At 46.9% G+C, this 18472-nt stretch overlaps 1 protein-coding gene across 1 annotated transcript in view; it reads right to left on the bottom strand.

Moving 5' to 3' along the window:
* The window catches only part of LOC144752568 (poly [ADP-ribose] polymerase tankyrase-2-like), a 281081-nt gene that overhangs the window by 41134 nt on the left and 221475 nt on the right, over window positions 1-18472 (bottom strand). The window contains exons 16-17 of the mRNA XM_078640457.1: window positions 6906-7125; window positions 6662-6771 (exon numbers count right to left, since the gene is read on the bottom strand). Coding sequence (XP_078496583.1) covers window positions 6662-6771; window positions 6906-7125 — 330 coding nt within the window. The remainder of the gene's footprint in view (window positions 1-6661; window positions 6772-6905; window positions 7126-18472) is intronic.

Consider the following 18472-nt stretch of genomic DNA (forward strand, 5'->3'; position numbering starts at 1 on the left):
GTGGCTGCAGGCAAGCAGGCCACTGGGTAGTGGGAGCAAAGCTCCAAGGGTTTAGGTCAGGGCAAATGGCCAAACAAAGTAGCACAAAAGGTGCACCCTCAGCGGCACTGGGGCGGCCGGGTGTAGAGTGCTGTTTCGACATTGGGCGCCCTGTTGTTTTCTGTGTAGAACCTCCGGTTTGCCAAAGCACTGCAGGCAGGGAGACTAAGGACTTCTGGGTGCTACCACCACTTCGAGAGGTAAGTTGGGAAGTTAAGGGTTGGTTAGGCACAGTTGGTTTGGGCACACAAGGCCGTGGGGCTTCAGGTGCTGGGTTGCCTTTTGGAGTCGGATCTTCTTTCCAGCTCCTGGTCGCGGTTAGGGGGAGGGGGCTTCTGGATTTAGGCTGCAGGCGTCGGCTGGAGGCTTGAGGCAGGTAAGTGGTCGCCGGATCTCGGGTCAGCATCGCTGGGGTGACACCCTCATGGTGTATTTCCACTCTAGCTCGGGCCGGGTTCGGCGGGTACAGAGTGGGCTGGACTCGGCATCTCTGGCTGCTGCCAGAGGTTGCAGTTGAACAAATCCAGTATTCACGGGAGAAGCAGTCTTTTGGAAGTGAAGGTAGGCAGGTCCTCCGGGGTTGTCGAGGTTGCTGGCTGCAGGACACCCCAGGATTTCGCAGGAGCAGGTCTGGGATCAAGTCAGAGGGCGTCTTCCTCTTGTTAGCTGGCTGCACTGCTGTTCGGTCCTTCTACTTTTCTTCTTGTCGTTGCTAGATCTGAGGAAGCAAGGTTCAGGGTGCCCCTTAAATACTAAATTTAGGGGCGTTACAGGTAGGTAAAGGGCAGGGACCAACGGGTCCCTTCCCTGGGGTGAGTACACCCCCTATCGTGCCACCCTCATGTGCTGAGGAGTTTGATACCAAACTTCCCAGTTTTCAGTGTAGCCATTATGGTGTTGTGGGGTTCATAATGACAAACTCCTAGCACCATGTACTCTTAATGGCAGCACTGCACTTAGAGTGCCCAGGAATGGACTTGAGCACTGTAGGGGTACAGGGTTCATGCACCTGTACCCTCACCACTGGCAAAGGGCACCCAGCTAGAGGGGTGAATGGTGTATGCCAGGGCAGTGGTTTGTAGATATGGCACACAGGTATGTGTGCCATGTCGACTACACCTTGTTCTGCACCAAGACACACAGCCTGCAAAGGCAGTGTGTGAGTGTTAGACCTGTCCGCCCTTTGGGTGGTCCCTCCTATTTATTTATTTATTTTGTCCCCTTTTGCCTCCTACTACTTTTTTTGTGTCCACTAAAATTTGTCGCCGTTGTCCTAGGGGATGGGTGCTCCTTTGTCACTATAATTTTTTTAGGCCTAGTTGGCCTAGTTGGCCCCTATAATGGTAGAAAATTTAGTCACACAAAATGGTGGCTGTTAACTGCCACAACTGATTGGGAGAGGTGTGGCGCCGCGGCCAGGGCGACTGACGTTGGAATCTGGGGACCACGGTTCGATCCCCGGCTCCGGTGGCAGGTTAGCCCAGCACCATGTGACTCTGGGCAATAGCTCGCTTAATCTTCCCGACGGCCCCCAGCGCCTAGAGACCCTTAAGGGTGATTGTGCGCTTTACAAATGTGGACTTTACTTTACTTTACTTACCTCAGGAACTGGCCCATAGACTAGTGTAGAGGTTTTGGAACCTTCTGGTCCACTCTGGAACTTCGGGGCATAACCTATATATAGGGGGACTGTGGGGCGGCCATTTTGTAGTGTCAGTGGACACTGAAGGGAACTGGAGTCCAGGCTGCAGGTTGAGGAGGTTGTTACACTGAAGAGGTTGACTGTCTCCAGGGGATGCTGCTTCTCCGGCTGATGCTGCCCTTCAGTCTGTTGACCTGACCCAATTCAGAATAGAGCTACGGACCCTCCCCCTGTTCATTCCACAGGAGGGAGTTTACACTGATCAGGACGTGTGAGGGAAGTCAGGACAATACCCGAGGCGGTGAGTGCGGTTGCCTCCGCTGGGAGGATAGCCTGGGGAAAACTGACCCCTAATGTCCTACTGTGGCCTGGAGCGACGGAGAGTCTGACTGTCCCTGGCGCAGCCTTTAAGATCACAGGGCTCCGCTCAGGACTCTGAAGGCCTTCTGTATAAACACGCAGACAGTTCGGGATATTAACCCTTACTTCCCCCTTTCCCACACAACAGTCTCCACAGTGACGCCCAAGCAACTTACTAGTGAGCGGAATCCCGGAAGAGGGTTCTGTGGTGTGGTGGCTGAGGGGCCTGATGCCAGTGCGAGTCCGCTGGTGCCGCAATCTTGCCTGAGAGAGGAAGATGTCTCACGCTGACAGGAAACTGAGGCAACGTAGGGAGAGATGCGGGCGGGGTCGCCTGGAGACCGAGGCTTCCGCCCTTGTGTGTCGAGCTTCCGCCACCGCACTGCCGACTCAGAGTACCGCAGGGACCAGGGAGAGGTCAGCGTGTGAGGCGACAGTGCCGGTGAAAACTCGTTACTCTTGTGAGGGCCTGCCGCGGGTTAGTGAGTAAAGGAACCCACAGGTGAGGCTCTGGGAACCCGCGCTGGAACGTAGGTACGGATTTAGCGCTTTAGCGAAAGCTTGTGGTGAAACGAGGGAGCGGTTCCTCCTTCTCTCAAGGTGTGAATCAAATCCGAGATTTTTCCTAACAGCTGAGGAATAACTACTTTGGTGAATGACTGTCGCCTAGAAATGTGCCAAAGCGCTATACTTGCCGACCCTTGTTGAAATTGAGAGTTGGCTCTGATTTCAGGCACGAGGCTGAAGAGTTGAAATGATATGTTAACAGGAACTTTTCACTAGAAGAAATTATCCCATGAAACTGTATGTACTGGTAATGAGTAGGAGAGTAAGAAGTCTTATTGCTCTATAACCTGTACAACTACTAAATGATTCGTTAACCATTTCAGATGTAATTGATGCTAGTAATCTCTCACCTGGTTATAGAATTCTATCTAGAGCACATTGACCTGTTTATTCAATATTATGACCTTTCTGTATCTAAGGGTTATGCAGTGAATTGACTTCCTTGCTGGGATCCTGCCCAGTTGTTATCTGCTGCACGGAAATCTGTAGAATAACCAATGTGAGCCAAAGGTCTAGGAATTCCCACTGAGTTCCTTTCAACTGAGGGAAAAATGTGTCATTAATGCCAATGATAACTATGAATGTGCAAACTAACAAATGTAAAGTTGTTTTAAGTATGGAATCAGAGCACTGCTAAGGAATCATAGAGTGTCTTTTATAAAACAGCCCGTATTTTTCTAAACTGGTGTAGTGTCATTTTTGAATGGATGGACGCTGAGTTACTGTAAGGGTGTGACGCAAGCTTAACACTTTTGCCTTTGGGTTAGACCTTCCTACTCTGTGCCAGGCTACCCTATGCGGTCTGGTGACCCCCAGGTCCAACAGTGAGTATCAGGGTACAGGGCCTCTAAGGGTGGTACAGTAATTGCTGCAGCCCTTAGAGGCATTCTCTTGTCACAGTGCCCTGGGTACCTGTGGTACAATTTACCAGGGGCTGACATGTGTCCAGAGATGCCAATTGGGTTTAGGCTTCAATGCAATTTTAGGGAAGGAACATAGGCCCTGGGTACCTGATTAGCAGGAGCCCAGGGCACATTCAGTCAAACAACATCAGCAATTCAGCAAAAATTGGAAGCATACCATGCAGAAAGAGGGCACTTTCTCACATTAGCAGGTTTTTGTGTAGCTCTCCCTGCTGGTCTGGTTGATGGTATGCCTCTTTGCATGCCTCTGAATTGTAGCGCACCCATGGATCTAGCGGTCTTGTCCTTTTTTTAATTAATTGAGGTTTGCATCAACCACACTTCCAAACAGTTGTTTCCCATCGAACGGTGAGTTAATGATGTAACTCTGCACTTCTGGCTTGAAGCCTGATACTCTCAGCCTTCTTTCTGTGATACTAATCCTAATTTGTCTGCTTGATGCTTCTGCAGCGTCTAGGGCTGATTTTAAACATGTATTCGCAATGTTTTTACTACTACAAAGTGGCTAGCTCGTCTTTGGAATTGTTCAGGTAGATTCTTTAACAATTCTCCTACCTCCTCCCAATGTTGATAAGCATGTCTATTTAGCAATGCTTTGGAATTAGCTATCCGCCACTGATTTGCTGCACTTCTTTCTACCTTCACCCCTAGAAGGTCCATCCTCTTGCTTTCTTTGTCTGGAGGTGGTCCCACTGTTGTTGGTGCATTTGCTCTTTTCCTTGCTGTGGAAGTAATAAAAGAGTCAGCTGGTAGAGCCCCTCCAATGTATATCGGTCCTTAGAGGAGTGCTTATATTTATTTTCTGCTGTTTGTGTGATAGCCTTGCATGTTGCGGGCTCCTTGAATGCCTCCTTTTCCTGGTCCAGTACACTAGGCAGCATTGAAAGGAATTGTTGCTTTCTTGATTGTGTTGGCATCAAAATCTCTAATAAAAAACATGATTGCAGTTTTTCTTCCTCCAGCTGAACTCCATAAGTTTCTGCTGCTTTTTTAATCAACTGGTTATACATGCCAATGTCATCTGGTGGTGAGGGCCTAGAAGGATATGTTTCCACAACCCCCTCAGGTGATTCAACTTCGGGATCTTGCCATTGAAGGTATTGATTCTCCGAGATCTCCGATTCGGCATATGTTTGTTCGTCATCTTCGACGTCTTCATAAAAGTGGATAAATACATAAAATTGTGCTTCTTTTAAGTGACTCTCCGTGCTGTCTTTCATGAATTATAGGCCAGAAGCTGAGCAGATGGACAGCATGTGAAATTAAAAAACAGGATAACATCTCTCTAAATAACAGCATATGGCAACATTCATTCATGGCATAATGCTAGTATTTACTAGTGGATGTATTGTTATGTAACATTTGGCAGCTTAAATAGCTAAAACACGGCAGACTAAGTATGAGTGCGCGTCTATCAGTTAAATAGATGTGGAAATGTACCGTTTTACAACTTTATACGCAAAACACAAAAGAAATATGGATAAATACAGATAAAATAGACAAAAAATAAATATGTTTAAATACAGACAGAAATGGGCAAAAATAAATACCAGAAAATCGGTAGCCCTAATTATAACTCATCATCCTCCTACATATCGAGATTTGTGTTAGGAGAACCGGATGGTGTAATGTGTAAAGGATCTGTATCTGGTATAATGGGTCTTGGTGAAGGACTTTGGCGGGGTCTGGATTTATAGTGCTAGTAGCGATGGCCATTTTCTTTTTTAGAGGGATTCTGTATTCGATGTCTGCCTTTCTTTTTAAAGGTATCACTGGTTTAGCTGTTAAGTGTCCAGTATCAAGATTTATGTGAATCTGCTTTTGTTTAGGGTCCAACTTTTCCTTCATTTTCTCCAAAATTGGCTCCTGTGACTGTAAGGGAGCGTCTTTTTATTTTGGCGCCGAAATCTTTGGTGCCAAGCTGGATTTTTGCTTTTTCTTTTTCGATCCGAGATGTTTCGGAACCGGAGGGGTATCATCTTGGCTCGTGTCCGAGCAGGAAGGCTTGACTTGCTGTTTCGGTGCCGAACCAGAAGGCGGGGCGTTTGAATCAGAGTCTCTGTGCAGACCATGGCATGTTAGCAGTGGTGGCTCAACAGCTTTTTGTTTTGTTGGAGTGGGTTTGGTGAGCCAAGGGGCTTTGGTACTCACTGCAACCGGTCTCTTGGGACTCAAGTGCAATCTCCAATTCAGAATCAAAGTCCTGGAGGAAGAAGGCCTCTTCTTCCTCCACTGCCATTTCTTTCTGCTCCTGCTCAATGTCCTCACCGAAGATATTAGGGGTGTCCTGGATACTTTGCCGGTGCATGTCTCTCCGCTGAGCCAGATGGTCCCGCAAATTCTTTTTGGAACGACCAACACGCGTCGCAGTCTTCATCTTTATGCTTCGGGGAGAGACAAATTACAGACCATATGATGGTCGGTACGTGAATATTTGGAGTAGAAGTCGAGGAAAGAGGTAGGCCAAAGGCAGCAGTTAAGAGTTTTTTTCGATAATATAGATGAGGTTTTCTCAGATTTCAACACAAAAAGGGGGAGAGACGATCGAAAACAATACCTACGAGGGTAGGGTGAATTGCGCACCAAAGGGATCCTGATTAACGGTTTAGAATTAAAGCAGCAATTTACGTTCAAACCTGATGGCAGAAAGAAAACAATCTAACAATGGAGCCGATGCCCATACGCACTATCACCGAAATGAGGAGTCATCTTACCTTGTGAGTGGAAAAGACTTCTTTGAAGAAAAACAACTTACAAAAATCCAGACCCAACAAGAATGACAAAAGTATGCAAAGCATGTGTATCTACAGCACACATGCCTTGAACCTGGTTTGTCTAGGGAGAACTATGATAAGAACAGACTTCAGTTGTAACTATAGTGTACCCAGTTTTTTTTTTACATGTACTACTTACAGGTGGATTATTGCTTATGAAAACATCAAGCAAGTGTGTTTATTCACTTAAGGTGTGTGTACGTTTTACAAAAGCATTTTTGAGTTCAATGAGCATATACGTTGGAACACTTTCTGATACTTGATAATCAGGTGCTAGATTGTAGATTTATCTTTTTACTTATTTGGTTTTCCACTGAGCAGGAGAAATTCAATATCCAGCAGCACAAGCTACATACCCCATATGATGCAGCATTATGTAAAGGTATTAGGCCTCCTTTGTCCTGTGCATTCACATCAGCCCCATTCTGTAACAGGAATTCTGCAACTTCCAAATTGTTGTAGCCAGCTGTGGAGAAAAAAAAGTTTCCCATACTTAATTTACACACCCATTCTCTGAGTTTAACAATCTTAGAATATTCTTCCAACATAATTTTCCCTCAATTGGAATGAATAGCACAAAAATGAAGATAAAGCTCCAACCTGCAAGATGCAATGGTGTTGAATGTCTGCCTTGTGTGTCTCTACAATTCACATTATGAGGTGAACATAGCTTCTTTACTCTGTCCACACAGCCTTTCTTAGCAGCATCTAGCAATGCTGAATCCCCTCTTAACAGATCTTGAATATCTGTATCACCATCTTTAGCCAAGTCCAATGGTGTGTTCCCATCTCTGTTTTTCTTTGTTCGGTCAGCCCCATGCTGTAGAATGAAAAAAAAAACATACCTGAACCTACAAGTATAAAACTTTAAACAGCATATGATCAGCGAAAGAGATCAAACAATCAAACTAGTCCAACAAAAATACAATTACTCATGCAACTCAAGCATAGTATATGGATAGGCATTATGCTTACAACATGGAGGCAGGCAAAACAAATTAACTTGGACATGAATTGGCAAAATACTATACCAAACAAAAACAGAATAAGGAATACAATTTATAATCAAAGTATTCATTATTGTTTCTCAGTGGAAACACACGTCCTTAAAAGTAAGAGTTTGAAACTAAACATCTTCACTAACTTAAGTATTGCTCAAAATTAGTTACCTAGCTTCACTTTTCAGCGTTTGGAATATAAGTACTAAGCTGTTCAAGTGCTACATTTTCTATTAACTCAGCAAGTAACCAATTAAACAATTATTTTCAAAACATCTTCAGTGGCATCCCAACCAATACGTCTCGCAAATCTTTGAGGAATTCAAGTTTGAAACTAGACTTAATTTGTGTTGTGTATGCCTTTTACAAGGCAGTACGTACATAATCAGTCAGGTGTTATTAAACCTGCATATTATTCCCCTGTTGCATCTCTGTCCATAGAATTAATTTACTAACCAACACTGCACCTCCTGGTGTTGGGATTAGGTACTGTCTCTTGGACGTTTAACCAGGATTAAGGTATGCCTAAACCAAGCATTGTTAAACTAAGGGAGCCTACGGAATTCCAGCAATAACACAGTCAACACAAGGAAGAGAATTTATTCTACTCTAATTTGCAAGTACTGGCAATATTTTTCAAAGCGGATTTAGAGCATGTGGATAGCTTTTGCGAGTGCAGACATTTCCAAAAGCATATTATGTCAGCTTAGCTAAAAATATCACATGCACTGACCCATGCATACATAATTACTGTAAAAGGAGGATCTTTATATAGTAGACCAAAAGTAGGGTATCCTATACAAAGAGTCTAGGTATTTCCTTATGAGAGAACAGGGTCTTGCTCTAGCAATCACAGGTGCCCTTTTAGCGGGTAGTTTGGTCAAACAGCCTCAGGTTTATCAGAGGGTAGTGTTATACATCTGCAAATACACACAGTCAATAAATGGGACCGGGGCCAGAGGGTGCGGGTTGGTCCGAAGCCTTCTTTTTCGGTTGAGGTGGATTTCGGGGTGAGGGACGATTTGTACTTGCAGTACGCTGTCCATGTGGGATGTCTTCATCCTGGTCAGAGCCGTACTCGGAAATGGAGATCGGTTCCTGTTCCTCCTAGGCCCCGTTAGCATTGCTGGCTTATTCCTCCGATTCAGGTCCGAAGAGGTCCGGAATAGAGCCCGTGTGCTTGCTCTGCATGACGCAACTTTCGGGCTCAACGTCGTGACATGCAGAGCGTCTTCCTGGAGAGGAAAGCCCTGCATGCGCCGCAGTCCTGTTCACTGTGCTCAAGGGACAAGCACAGGTTACACACTTTGTGTGATTCGTTGCGCGGGTACTGCGCGTGAAACCAAGGGAAGAAGTTAAATGGGGTTCGTTCCATCGAACAGACGCGGGTAGGCCCAATGACCTGCCAGAAGATCTCTGATCGAAAGAGGTTTTTTTATCAGTAAACACAACACGTAAAGAATGGAATACGCGATCGGAAATAATACCGTCAAGGTAGAGAGTCTTGCGCACGGAGGGAAACCAGACGAACTGTGTTAAACCGCAGCGCAGGGGCTAACATCCGAACCCGATGGCGGAAAAAAACAATACAACAATGGAATTGATGCCCATGCGCACTATCACAGAAAGGAGGAGTCACCTACCTTGTGACTGGAAAGACTTCTTCGAAGAAAAATAAAATGCAAACTTCCGGATCCAACACTAGATGGTGATCTATGCATAGCATGTGATCTACAGCTCATATGCCTCGAACATAAGATTTCAACCTATACATAGCAAGTTCTTGCTGGGATAACGAAAGAACATCTGGAAGCCCGACTTGGAAGGGGTCAGTGCTCCAGCCTTGTAGCAGGCATCAAATTTAACCCTGCACTCAGCGATAGTTATGGAAAGGCTTCTGGCCACAAGGATGGCATCAATCTACTTTTCGACAGTGAAGAATAGAGCTACCCAGGGCAAAGCCCACTGGTCAATGGTACTCTGAGACAAGTTGGAATAGAGGCGCAATTTGCAGTCTGCCAGACAATACATCAGCTCTGGCATTCAGGGACCCCCTGCTAATGTAATGTTAAAATATTTATAGAGCACATGGCTGCCACAGCAACAGGGTGTCCCAGCGCTGTCTAATAAAATGGGAAGCAAAGGCAAATTTGCGATTGGGCAAAAACAATCCTTCTAAAAATACAGTGATCAGTGATGCTACGGATAGAGGGAGATAGGGAGTTCCATAGGGCAGGTGCCAGTGCTCTGAAGGAGCGGCCACCCGCTCTAGCCCTCAGTATCCGAGGCACTCGTGCCAAACGTAGAGCTTCTGAGCGCAAAGCGCGGGTGGGTACATAAGAGGAGCACATAGCACTCAGAATGCCAAGGCAAAGGCCCGAAGAGATCTTATGGATGATACAGAGAGCTTTGAAGTGAGTTCTTTGTTCCATGAGTAGCCGGAGGAGGAGATCGGAGACATGACAATGTTTAGGAAGTGCAAACAGAGCCTTTGGATCACCGCTTTGTTGGATCCTAGGAGTAGCACATTGCAACAATCCAGTCTAGCAATCATGGTAGATTGGATCTGGACTGGCTACCACAAAGATACCCTGCTGGCTTTGTCAGAAGGATTACTTGGAAAGGAATTTGAAGTGAGATTACTTGCCAGGGACTGGGGTATCAGGCTCTCCAGTGTATGTTGTTCATTAGAAAGTGTGGGTCAGCAGGAACTGTCTGTATCTCCAATTCACACATCGACTGCCTGGAGAGCCACATGACTTGGACCAGGACACCATCAGGGCACTAGTAAAAGCTTCACTGATATGCAATAATGATTCAAATAAAGCAGGCTCTGGCTGAACATCTCAATGATGGGCAGTTGAGAGTCTAGAGCTTCAGCCGCCCTCTGACCTCTGGAAATTAGCCACTTTCTTCCACTGGTGGTCCTGGTGAAGATTTCACCTCTGAGCCCAGAAACCAAGCATTTCCTGGCCAGAGGTAGTCACACCGCCCCAGGCCATGAAGAGTCATCTATGGCAGGGAAGCTTCAAAGTCCTTTGTCATGAGATTTCCAGTCTCTCCTGCTATCAGGAGCTGGCCCCCTTCCTGGTCTCCTCTCCGGCAGGAAGACAGGCAGGAAAATTTAGCCAGCCCAGAAGGTGTGCCCACCTCTGCTAACCTGAGATGGGGGAGGCGAGGTGAAGCACACTCTTCAGTGCCCACCATCTTGCAGATTGCAGGCACTCCCCAATCAGGATTAGGGATTGTGCCCACTCCTTCACGTGGGGTGAGCACACCAAGGGTGTAGTCACCCTATGGTCAGTAGCCCATTGGCTACTGACCTCGAGACCCCTAAAACGCCCCCTAAATACAATATTTAGGGGGCAGTCCTGAACCAAGAAGTCAGCAACCACAGAAGAAGGATGAAAGAAGACGCACAGCAGAGGAGACTGCAGAGAAGAAATGACTTGCCCTAGTCCTACTGGCCCGTCTGCAGTTTCCAGAGAATCCTGTGCCAAAAGTCGGCCTGTCCTGCAGCCAGCGACCTCCAAGACCCCTGGGTGGACTGACTGCCTTCAACACAGATCTGATCTCCTGTGAACAGCAGCCCTGTTCGAAAGAAAACTCCCAAGACAGCCTCTGAGCCTGCTGAGGACAAATAAACCAGACACCTGGAACCACCACTGCACCAGTCACCTACGGCCCAAGTAGCCCACCAGTCCCAGAGAGGTCCCCCAGCACTCCAGAGTGCGAGTCCACCGTGGGTTGACCCCTCCAGGACTCCCCGACGTCGCCTGCAGCCTCTGCCCGGAGATCCTCCCTCAACCACGAAAGGCCTCAGTAAGATGAAATCCAACCTCAAAAGACACCCCTGCATCAAGCCGCCAGCACCCTGGAGAAGAGAGCCCGAGGGGCACCAAAATCCCCGAGCCCTCCAACTTACCTGCCAAGCTGTTGATCCCTCCCGGAAGTCTTCCTGGGCCGATTCTGCAGCCAAATTCCAAAACCGACAACTCTCTTTGAAAACAACAGGGCAACCAACACCAAAACAGCACCCTGCACCCAGCCGCCACTGCGCAGCTGCGGATTTACTTTGGGTGCTAACTCGGATCCCCCTTTGCCCTGAGTCTAACACCAGGAGCTTTGCTCCCACAACCATGTGGCCTGCTCGTGAGCAGCCACCAACAGGAGGCACCTTATCCCCCATTGGATAACACTGGGCCTCAGCACTCTGCACCTTGTCGCCCTAGTGCCGCTGAGGGTGTTTCAAGGGTACATCCTTGACCCTTGGGGAATCCTTGTTCGAACCCCAGAAACTCAAACCCAAAGACTGAGTACTTACCTGTTAACTGATAACTTAATTTCTCTCCACAGGAATACATTGACTGTTTTTCCTTGAAAAATGTTCTCTGTGTGGAGTTGATTTGAATGAAAACCGGAAAAACTACAACTGTGCAAAACTGATTTTACTTACCGTTTCTCTAGGAAATGTCCCAGTGTGATATCTAGGCATATCACACTGAGTAGAAAAAGCAACTTACAAAGTAATCTGAAAAGTAACTGAAAAGTAATCTGAAAAGTAATTTCAACGTATTGACTTACCTGTATTTCAATCATCTACATTTGAACTTACATTAAACTGTAAAACATTACAAAAGATTTTGCAAATCATTTATTTCACTTACCTGTGCCAGGCTTGGCTTGGTTCTAAAAAATAAAATAGGAATATGCTACTTACCAGTATGCATCTGTTCTTGGCATGTAGGGCTGCTGACATTCATATCTGTGCATAGATCGCTGCCTAGTGTTGGGTAGGATGATTGCACTTTGTTGTCTTGGAAAAGTCTTCGAAGTATCACTAGATAGGTGACTCCTCCCCTAGACTACAGTAAGCATGGGCATCTTCTCCATCCTCAGATTGTTTTTCGCCATTGTGGCAGAGATGGAGATAGGAAAGTAAGAGATGGCCATGCCACAGATAATGCTGCAGCTGCGACAGGCACCGGGGAGGAGGGCGGGCGATATGAATGTCAGCAGCCCTACATGCCAAGAACAGATGCATACTGGTAAGTAGCATATTCCGTTCGAGGCATGTGGGCTGCTGAATTCATATCTGTGCATAGACTGTATAGCAGTATCTCCTCTAGCGGTGGCTACCTGTGCCAGCTGCAGCAGTTTGAAAAAGAGTTTTGAGGACAGCCTGGCCTACAGCAGCTTGCTGTTTTGCTTGCACGTCTACACAGTAGTGTTTTGTGAAAGTGTGTATGGTGGTCCATGTGGCTGCCTTACAGATGTCTTCAAGAGGAATATTTCCTAGGAAAGCCATGGATGCCCCCATTTTCCTTGTAGAGTGTGCTCTTGGGGGGACGGCATTTAACTATCCATCTGGCTATTCCCGACTTTGAAATAGGATTTCCTTTGTGTTGTGGTGCAAAAGCAACAAATAGTTGTTCTGTTTTCCTAAATGATTTAGTTCTGTCTATGTAATAAAGTAGGGCTCTTTTCACATCTAATGTGTGTAGGGCTCTCTCAGCTACTGACTGTGGATTTTGAAAGAATACAGGCAGTTCTATTGATTGGTTGATATGGAAATTGGATACAACCTTAGGCATGAACTTAGGGTTGGTTCTAAGAACCACCCTGTTGGCATGTACTTGCATGAAAGGTTCTTGGATTGTTAATGCTTATAATTCGCTCACTCTTCTGAGTGAGGTAATGGCAACCAAGAATGCAACCTTCCACGTTAAGAATTGTAGTTCGCATGAGTGTAGAGGTTCGAAAGGAGGGCTCATAAGTCTGGTAAGTACTATATTGCGATTCCAGACTGGGGAGGGGGGGTGTCTTGGAGGGATCACCCTTTTCAAACCCTCCATGACGGCTTTGATTGCTGGTACTCTAAACAGTGAAAGGTGTTGCCTGTTTTGAAGGTATGCTGCTATAGCAGCGAGGTGTAGTCGTATAGAAGAGTATGCTAAGTTACATCTTTGTAGATGCCGCAGGTAACATATAATGTTTTGTATGGAAGCGTCTAATGGGTTGATTTGGTTATTGTTGCAATAAATAACAAATCTTTTCCATTTAGCTGCATAACACGCTCGTGTGGTTGGTCATCTTACCTCCCTAATGATGTTCATGCAATCTGGGGGTAAGTTAAGGTATCCAAATTGTAAGACCTCAGTAGCCAGATCGCTAGGTTCATCTGACTGGGATCTGGGTGTCTGATTCCTCTATGGTTCTGAGTTAGAAGATGGGGTGCAAGGCACAGTCTTTGATGAGGAACTACTGAAAGTTCTAGGAACAATGTGTACCACGGTTGTCTCGCCCATGTGGGAGCAACCAGGATTAGCGTGAGTGAGTGTTGTCGCAGTTTGCGTGCCACCAGCGGGATCAGCAGTGCTGGGGGAATAGCGTATGCAAATCTGCCTGACCAGTTCATCCATATCGCATTGCCCTGTGACAACGGATGTGGGAATCTGGCGGCAAAGTACTGGCATTTGGAGTTTTCTTTTGTGGCAAACAGGTCTTTTTCTGGGTGACCCCACTCTTTGAAGAATGGCCGGAGAACTTGGGGTGAATCTCCCATTCGTGTAGTTGTTGGCTGTGCCTGCTGAACAGGTCGGCAATCTGATTGTCCTTCCCTGGAAGGTGTTCTGCTTGGAGAAAAATGTTTTTTGGAATGGCCCACCTCCATATGCTTTGTGCCAGATGGGACAGCTGTGGAGAGTGCGTTCCTCCCCGTTTCTGGATATAGTACATTGTGGTCATGTTGTCCGTCCGGATCAACACCGTCTTGTTGTACAGGTATTTCTGAAATGCTTTCAGGGCTAGGAATATCGCTAGCAGTTCTAGTTGGTTGATATGCAGCCTTTTCTGTTTGGTTGTCCAGAGCCCTTGTACTGTGTGTTGAAGGAGATGGGCTCCCCAGCCTGTCAGTGATGCGTCCGCTGTTAGTACTAGTTGTGGAACCGGCTCTTGGAACAGTCGCCCCTTGGAAAGGTTTTGTGGGTTCCACTACTGCAGAGAGTTGTGAGCGCGACTGTCTACCAACACTAGGTCTTTTAGTTGTCCTCGAGCCTGGTTCCATTGCCGTGCTAGGCATTGTTGTAATGGGCGAATTTGAAGTCTGGCATGGGGGACAATGAATATGCAGGAGGCCATCATGCCTATGAGCTGCATAAAGACTCGAGCTGGCAGAGAGTGTTGTGGCAGGAATTTGCGAATGAGTATCTGCATGCTGGCTATCCTTGCTGAGTTTGGATATGCTTTTGCCACGGAGGTATTTATAGTAGCTCCCAGGTACTGCTGTGCGTGGGATGGTTGCAGATGCGACTTTGGGTAGTTGATGGAAAATCCCAGACTGTGTAGCAACTGAAGTGTTTGAGATGTGTGTGCTGCGCACTGTTGGTACGATTTCACTTGTATTAACCAATCGTCCAGATAGGGGTACACATGGATGTGTTGCATTCTGAGATGTGCTGCCACTGTTGCTAAGCATTTTGTAAACACTCTTGGAGCCGTGGTATCCCCGAAGGGCAAAACCTTGAATTGGTAGTGTTGTCCTTCTATTGTGAACCTGAGGTATTTTCTGTGGGCTAGATGGATGGGTATGTGAAAATACGCATCTTTGAGGTCAGTGTTGCTAGGAAATCTCCTTGTTGGAGCAACGGGAGCACTTGCTGTAGTGTGATCATATGGAAGTGTTCCGATAGTATATATTGATTTAGGGGTCTGAGGTCCAATATTGGTCTGAGGGAGCTGTCCTTCTTGGGAATAAGGAAGTATAGGGAGTATACTCCTGTCCCTTGCTGGTGGAAAGGGACTTGCTCTATGGCCCCCTTGTCCAGAATGCATTTCACCTCTTGTTGGAGTAGGGTGATGTGTTCCGTGGACATAGGACGATGTCTGGGTGGTATGTTTGGTGGTGTAGAAGTCAGTTCTAGGCAATAACCAAACTGGATAATTTCTCTCACCCACCTGTCCGTGGTAATTGCGTGCCAGACAGGTAGGAACTGTTGGAGTCTGCCTCCGACCGGTGTTATGTGGTCTGGAGGCAGCGTAATGAAGTCACTGTTTTGTGGCAGTGGAGGGTCTGGTGTTATTGCCTCCACGTCCTCTTCCCTTATTTCTGTTACCCCTAAAACCTCCTCTGTTTGTGTTCTTGTTGAAGGAACCTTGTGTGTTACTTTTGTATGAGGCAGATGTTTGCAATGTATTTCCTCGTGTAGTTGCCCTGTATGAGGAGCGCCGAAAGGAGCCTCTGTGTTGCTGAAATTGCAATGCCCCCATTGATTTTGCGGTTTCTGTGTCTTTTTTCATTTTATCCAAAATGGTGTCGACAGCAGGGCCAAATAGAAAATCTTGATTGACAGGTTGGTTAAGAATGGTGGATTGCACCTCATTCTTAAAACCGAAAATACGCAGCCATGCATGTCTGCGTAATAAGACGCTAGTGTTAATTGACCTAGCTGCGGTGTCTGCTGCGTCAAGCGCGCATTTGATGGAGGCATTTGTTATAAATTTTCCCTCTTGTATGAGGTCATCAGCTTGTGCTTTAAAGGGCTCAGGCAGGTGTTGCATTAGGCTTTCGAGTTGATCATAATGCGCCCTGTCGTAACGAGCCAGTAGGGCTTGTGTATTAGCAATCCTCCATGAGTTGGCGGCTTGTGCTGCTACCCTTTTGCCTGATGCCTCCAGTATTTTTGCCTCTTTATCAGGGGGAGGTGCTTCCCCTGTTTGGGAGTTGGCCTGTTTATGTGCATTAGCCACTACCAGTGAGTCTAGTGGTAACTGTCCCCTGATGTAAGTAGGGTCTGTAGGAGCTGCCCTATACTTCTTTTCTATTCTTGGGTTGATTACCCATGCCCCGACTGTATCCTTAAATATGTCAGGTGCATGTTTCAGAACTCCTTTTAACATGGGAAGTGTTCTAACACTTTTTCTGAAGTGGGGAAGGTGTCAAATAAGAAGTCTTCCTCAACAGGGTCATTATGCATATCTACATTGTGGAATTGTGCTGCCCTGTCTATGAGTTGATTGAAGACTATGGTGTCATCTGTAGGTGACGGCTTAGTAGGATAAGAGGGTACATCAGGGATGGGGTGGGTGTTGTAAGGGTCTGTTGGCTCCTCCCATGGTTCCTCTTGTGGTTGAGGATCTTGTGGGAAATCATATTGAGGTTGTGGCTCCTCCCCCATGTTACCCTCATTGTCCCCGTGGTGAGAAGGAGAGTAAGGAATGTAAGGATTAAAGGGTGTAGTAGGCATGATAGGCAGAAAAGGAATGAAGGGTCTAGAGGGAGAAGTCCCAAAGTCCTTTTTCGTTAATGGAATAGGGGAATGTGAGCCAGAGTCCAAAGGCCTCTTTTTTTCTGTGCAGGATGGCAACTTTACCAGTCTCTGGATTGATGTATATTTTTGCTTGGTCGTCTGATGGATCTGGGTTGAGTGTTAAGACTTCTTTGGGTCGGTAACACTGGGGTTTTTTCCGACGCTTTTTGTGTTTTCTTGCTTTTTTTCGGCTTGGGCCCTTGTTCGGGGTCGACGAGTGATTTGGGGTCAACTGGAACTTTCGGGTCGACACGTTTTTTGTGCTCCGTAGGCTTTTTGAGATAAGTGTCCTTTTCCGAGTCGACGTTCTTCTTCGGATCGACTGGTGTCTTCGGAGCACTTATCTTTGGGTCGACAGGTTTTTCCGGCCGTGGTACGGGCTTCGGTACGGCCTCCCTTTTTGTCGGCGACCTTTGACGGGTCGATGGAATTTGGACCGGTAGGCTTATTCGGGTCAGCGACCTTCTTTGGTTCGGCGCCCTTAGGCTGCGTGCCCCTGTTCGGTTCGACTACCTCATTGGGGTCCACGTTTTTTGGCTGAGCGGCCTTCTTGTGGTCGACAGTCTTTTTTGGCTCAACGCTTTTTGGTTGTACGACTTTCTTCGGTTCAGCACCCTTCGGGTCGACGACCTTTTTTGGCTCTGGAACCTTCTTCGGGACGATGTTACTGGGCCCTGGGGTCTCTGAAGGTTTCGGTTTAGATTTCGGAGCCGAGCCGGATGGCGGGGCTGGCGAAACTTTTTTATGATGTTGGCTAAGGCCTTTTGTCGATGCCTCCACCGGAGCCTTCGGTAACGGGCTTATTGGTGTCGGGGGCTGTGTACTCACGATTTGCCCCGGTGGGATCTCGTCATCGGAATTCGAGTAGTCCTCGGCGGTGACGATCTCTAGGTCCGAGTCTTAAGCGTCCGGTAGTTCCTGGTCATCATCGAAGATGTTGTCCGGTTCCGGTGCCTGTCGCTGCATTTCTTGCCTAGCGGCCCGTCGGATCCGTATGGTTTTCTTCGACCGAAACTGGGCGCAGGTCGGGCAGGTTTCTTCCCTATGGTCTGGGGAAAGGCACTTGTTGCATACTGAGTGTTTATCTGTATGTGGGAACTTGGAGTGGCATTGTGGGCACCTTTTAAAAGGGCTTCTTTCCATCGACGGTCGGCTCACGTGGCGTCGAAAAGGCCTAACGGCCCGAGTCGACGACCGATGGGAGATGGAAAGCTGGATTGAGTAGAGAGGTACCGAACGTGAACAATACCGTCTAAGTCGAAGGCCTTTTGGCCTTTAGAAAGTTTTATTTTCGATTACGAAGTTGGAGTTTTGGAGTTAGCATCCGAACCCAATGGCGTAAAAAACAATCTGAGGATGGAGAAGATGCCTATGCGCGCTGTAGTCTAGGCGAGGAGTCACCTATCTCGTGATACTTCGAAGACTCTTCCAAGACAACAAAGTGCAATCATCCGGACCCAACACTAGGCGGCAATCTATGCACAGATATGAATTCAGCAGCCCACTTGCCTCAAACACAATGTTATACAAAACAAATTGGTCTGAGTTCAGTCTTTGGAGTGTGTGCAATCATTTGCTGAATGAGTGTGTACAACAAATGCTTAACACTACCCTCTGATAAAGACTTACTGCTCACCCACACTACCACAAATCGAGAGTAAAGTGCTATCTACTTTTACCTCCGACTACCTTTGCGGTTCCACTGGATTTTACACACTATACCTCATTTTGGTATGGCATAGACAGAGGCAGCTTCCTACAGAGTCTGGTTGCACTTTTGAGATCTCCTAGTGCAACATGGGCCTGGAGAGGGCAAACATCTGTTTAGGGTCAGAAATCACCATTGAGGCCAGATTTGGGG

The sequence above is a fragment of the Lissotriton helveticus genome, chromosome 5_1 (assembly GCF_964261635.1).
Source record: "Lissotriton helveticus chromosome 5_1, aLisHel1.1, whole genome shotgun sequence".
Classification (NCBI taxonomy): domain Eukaryota; kingdom Metazoa; phylum Chordata; class Amphibia; order Caudata; family Salamandridae; genus Lissotriton; species Lissotriton helveticus.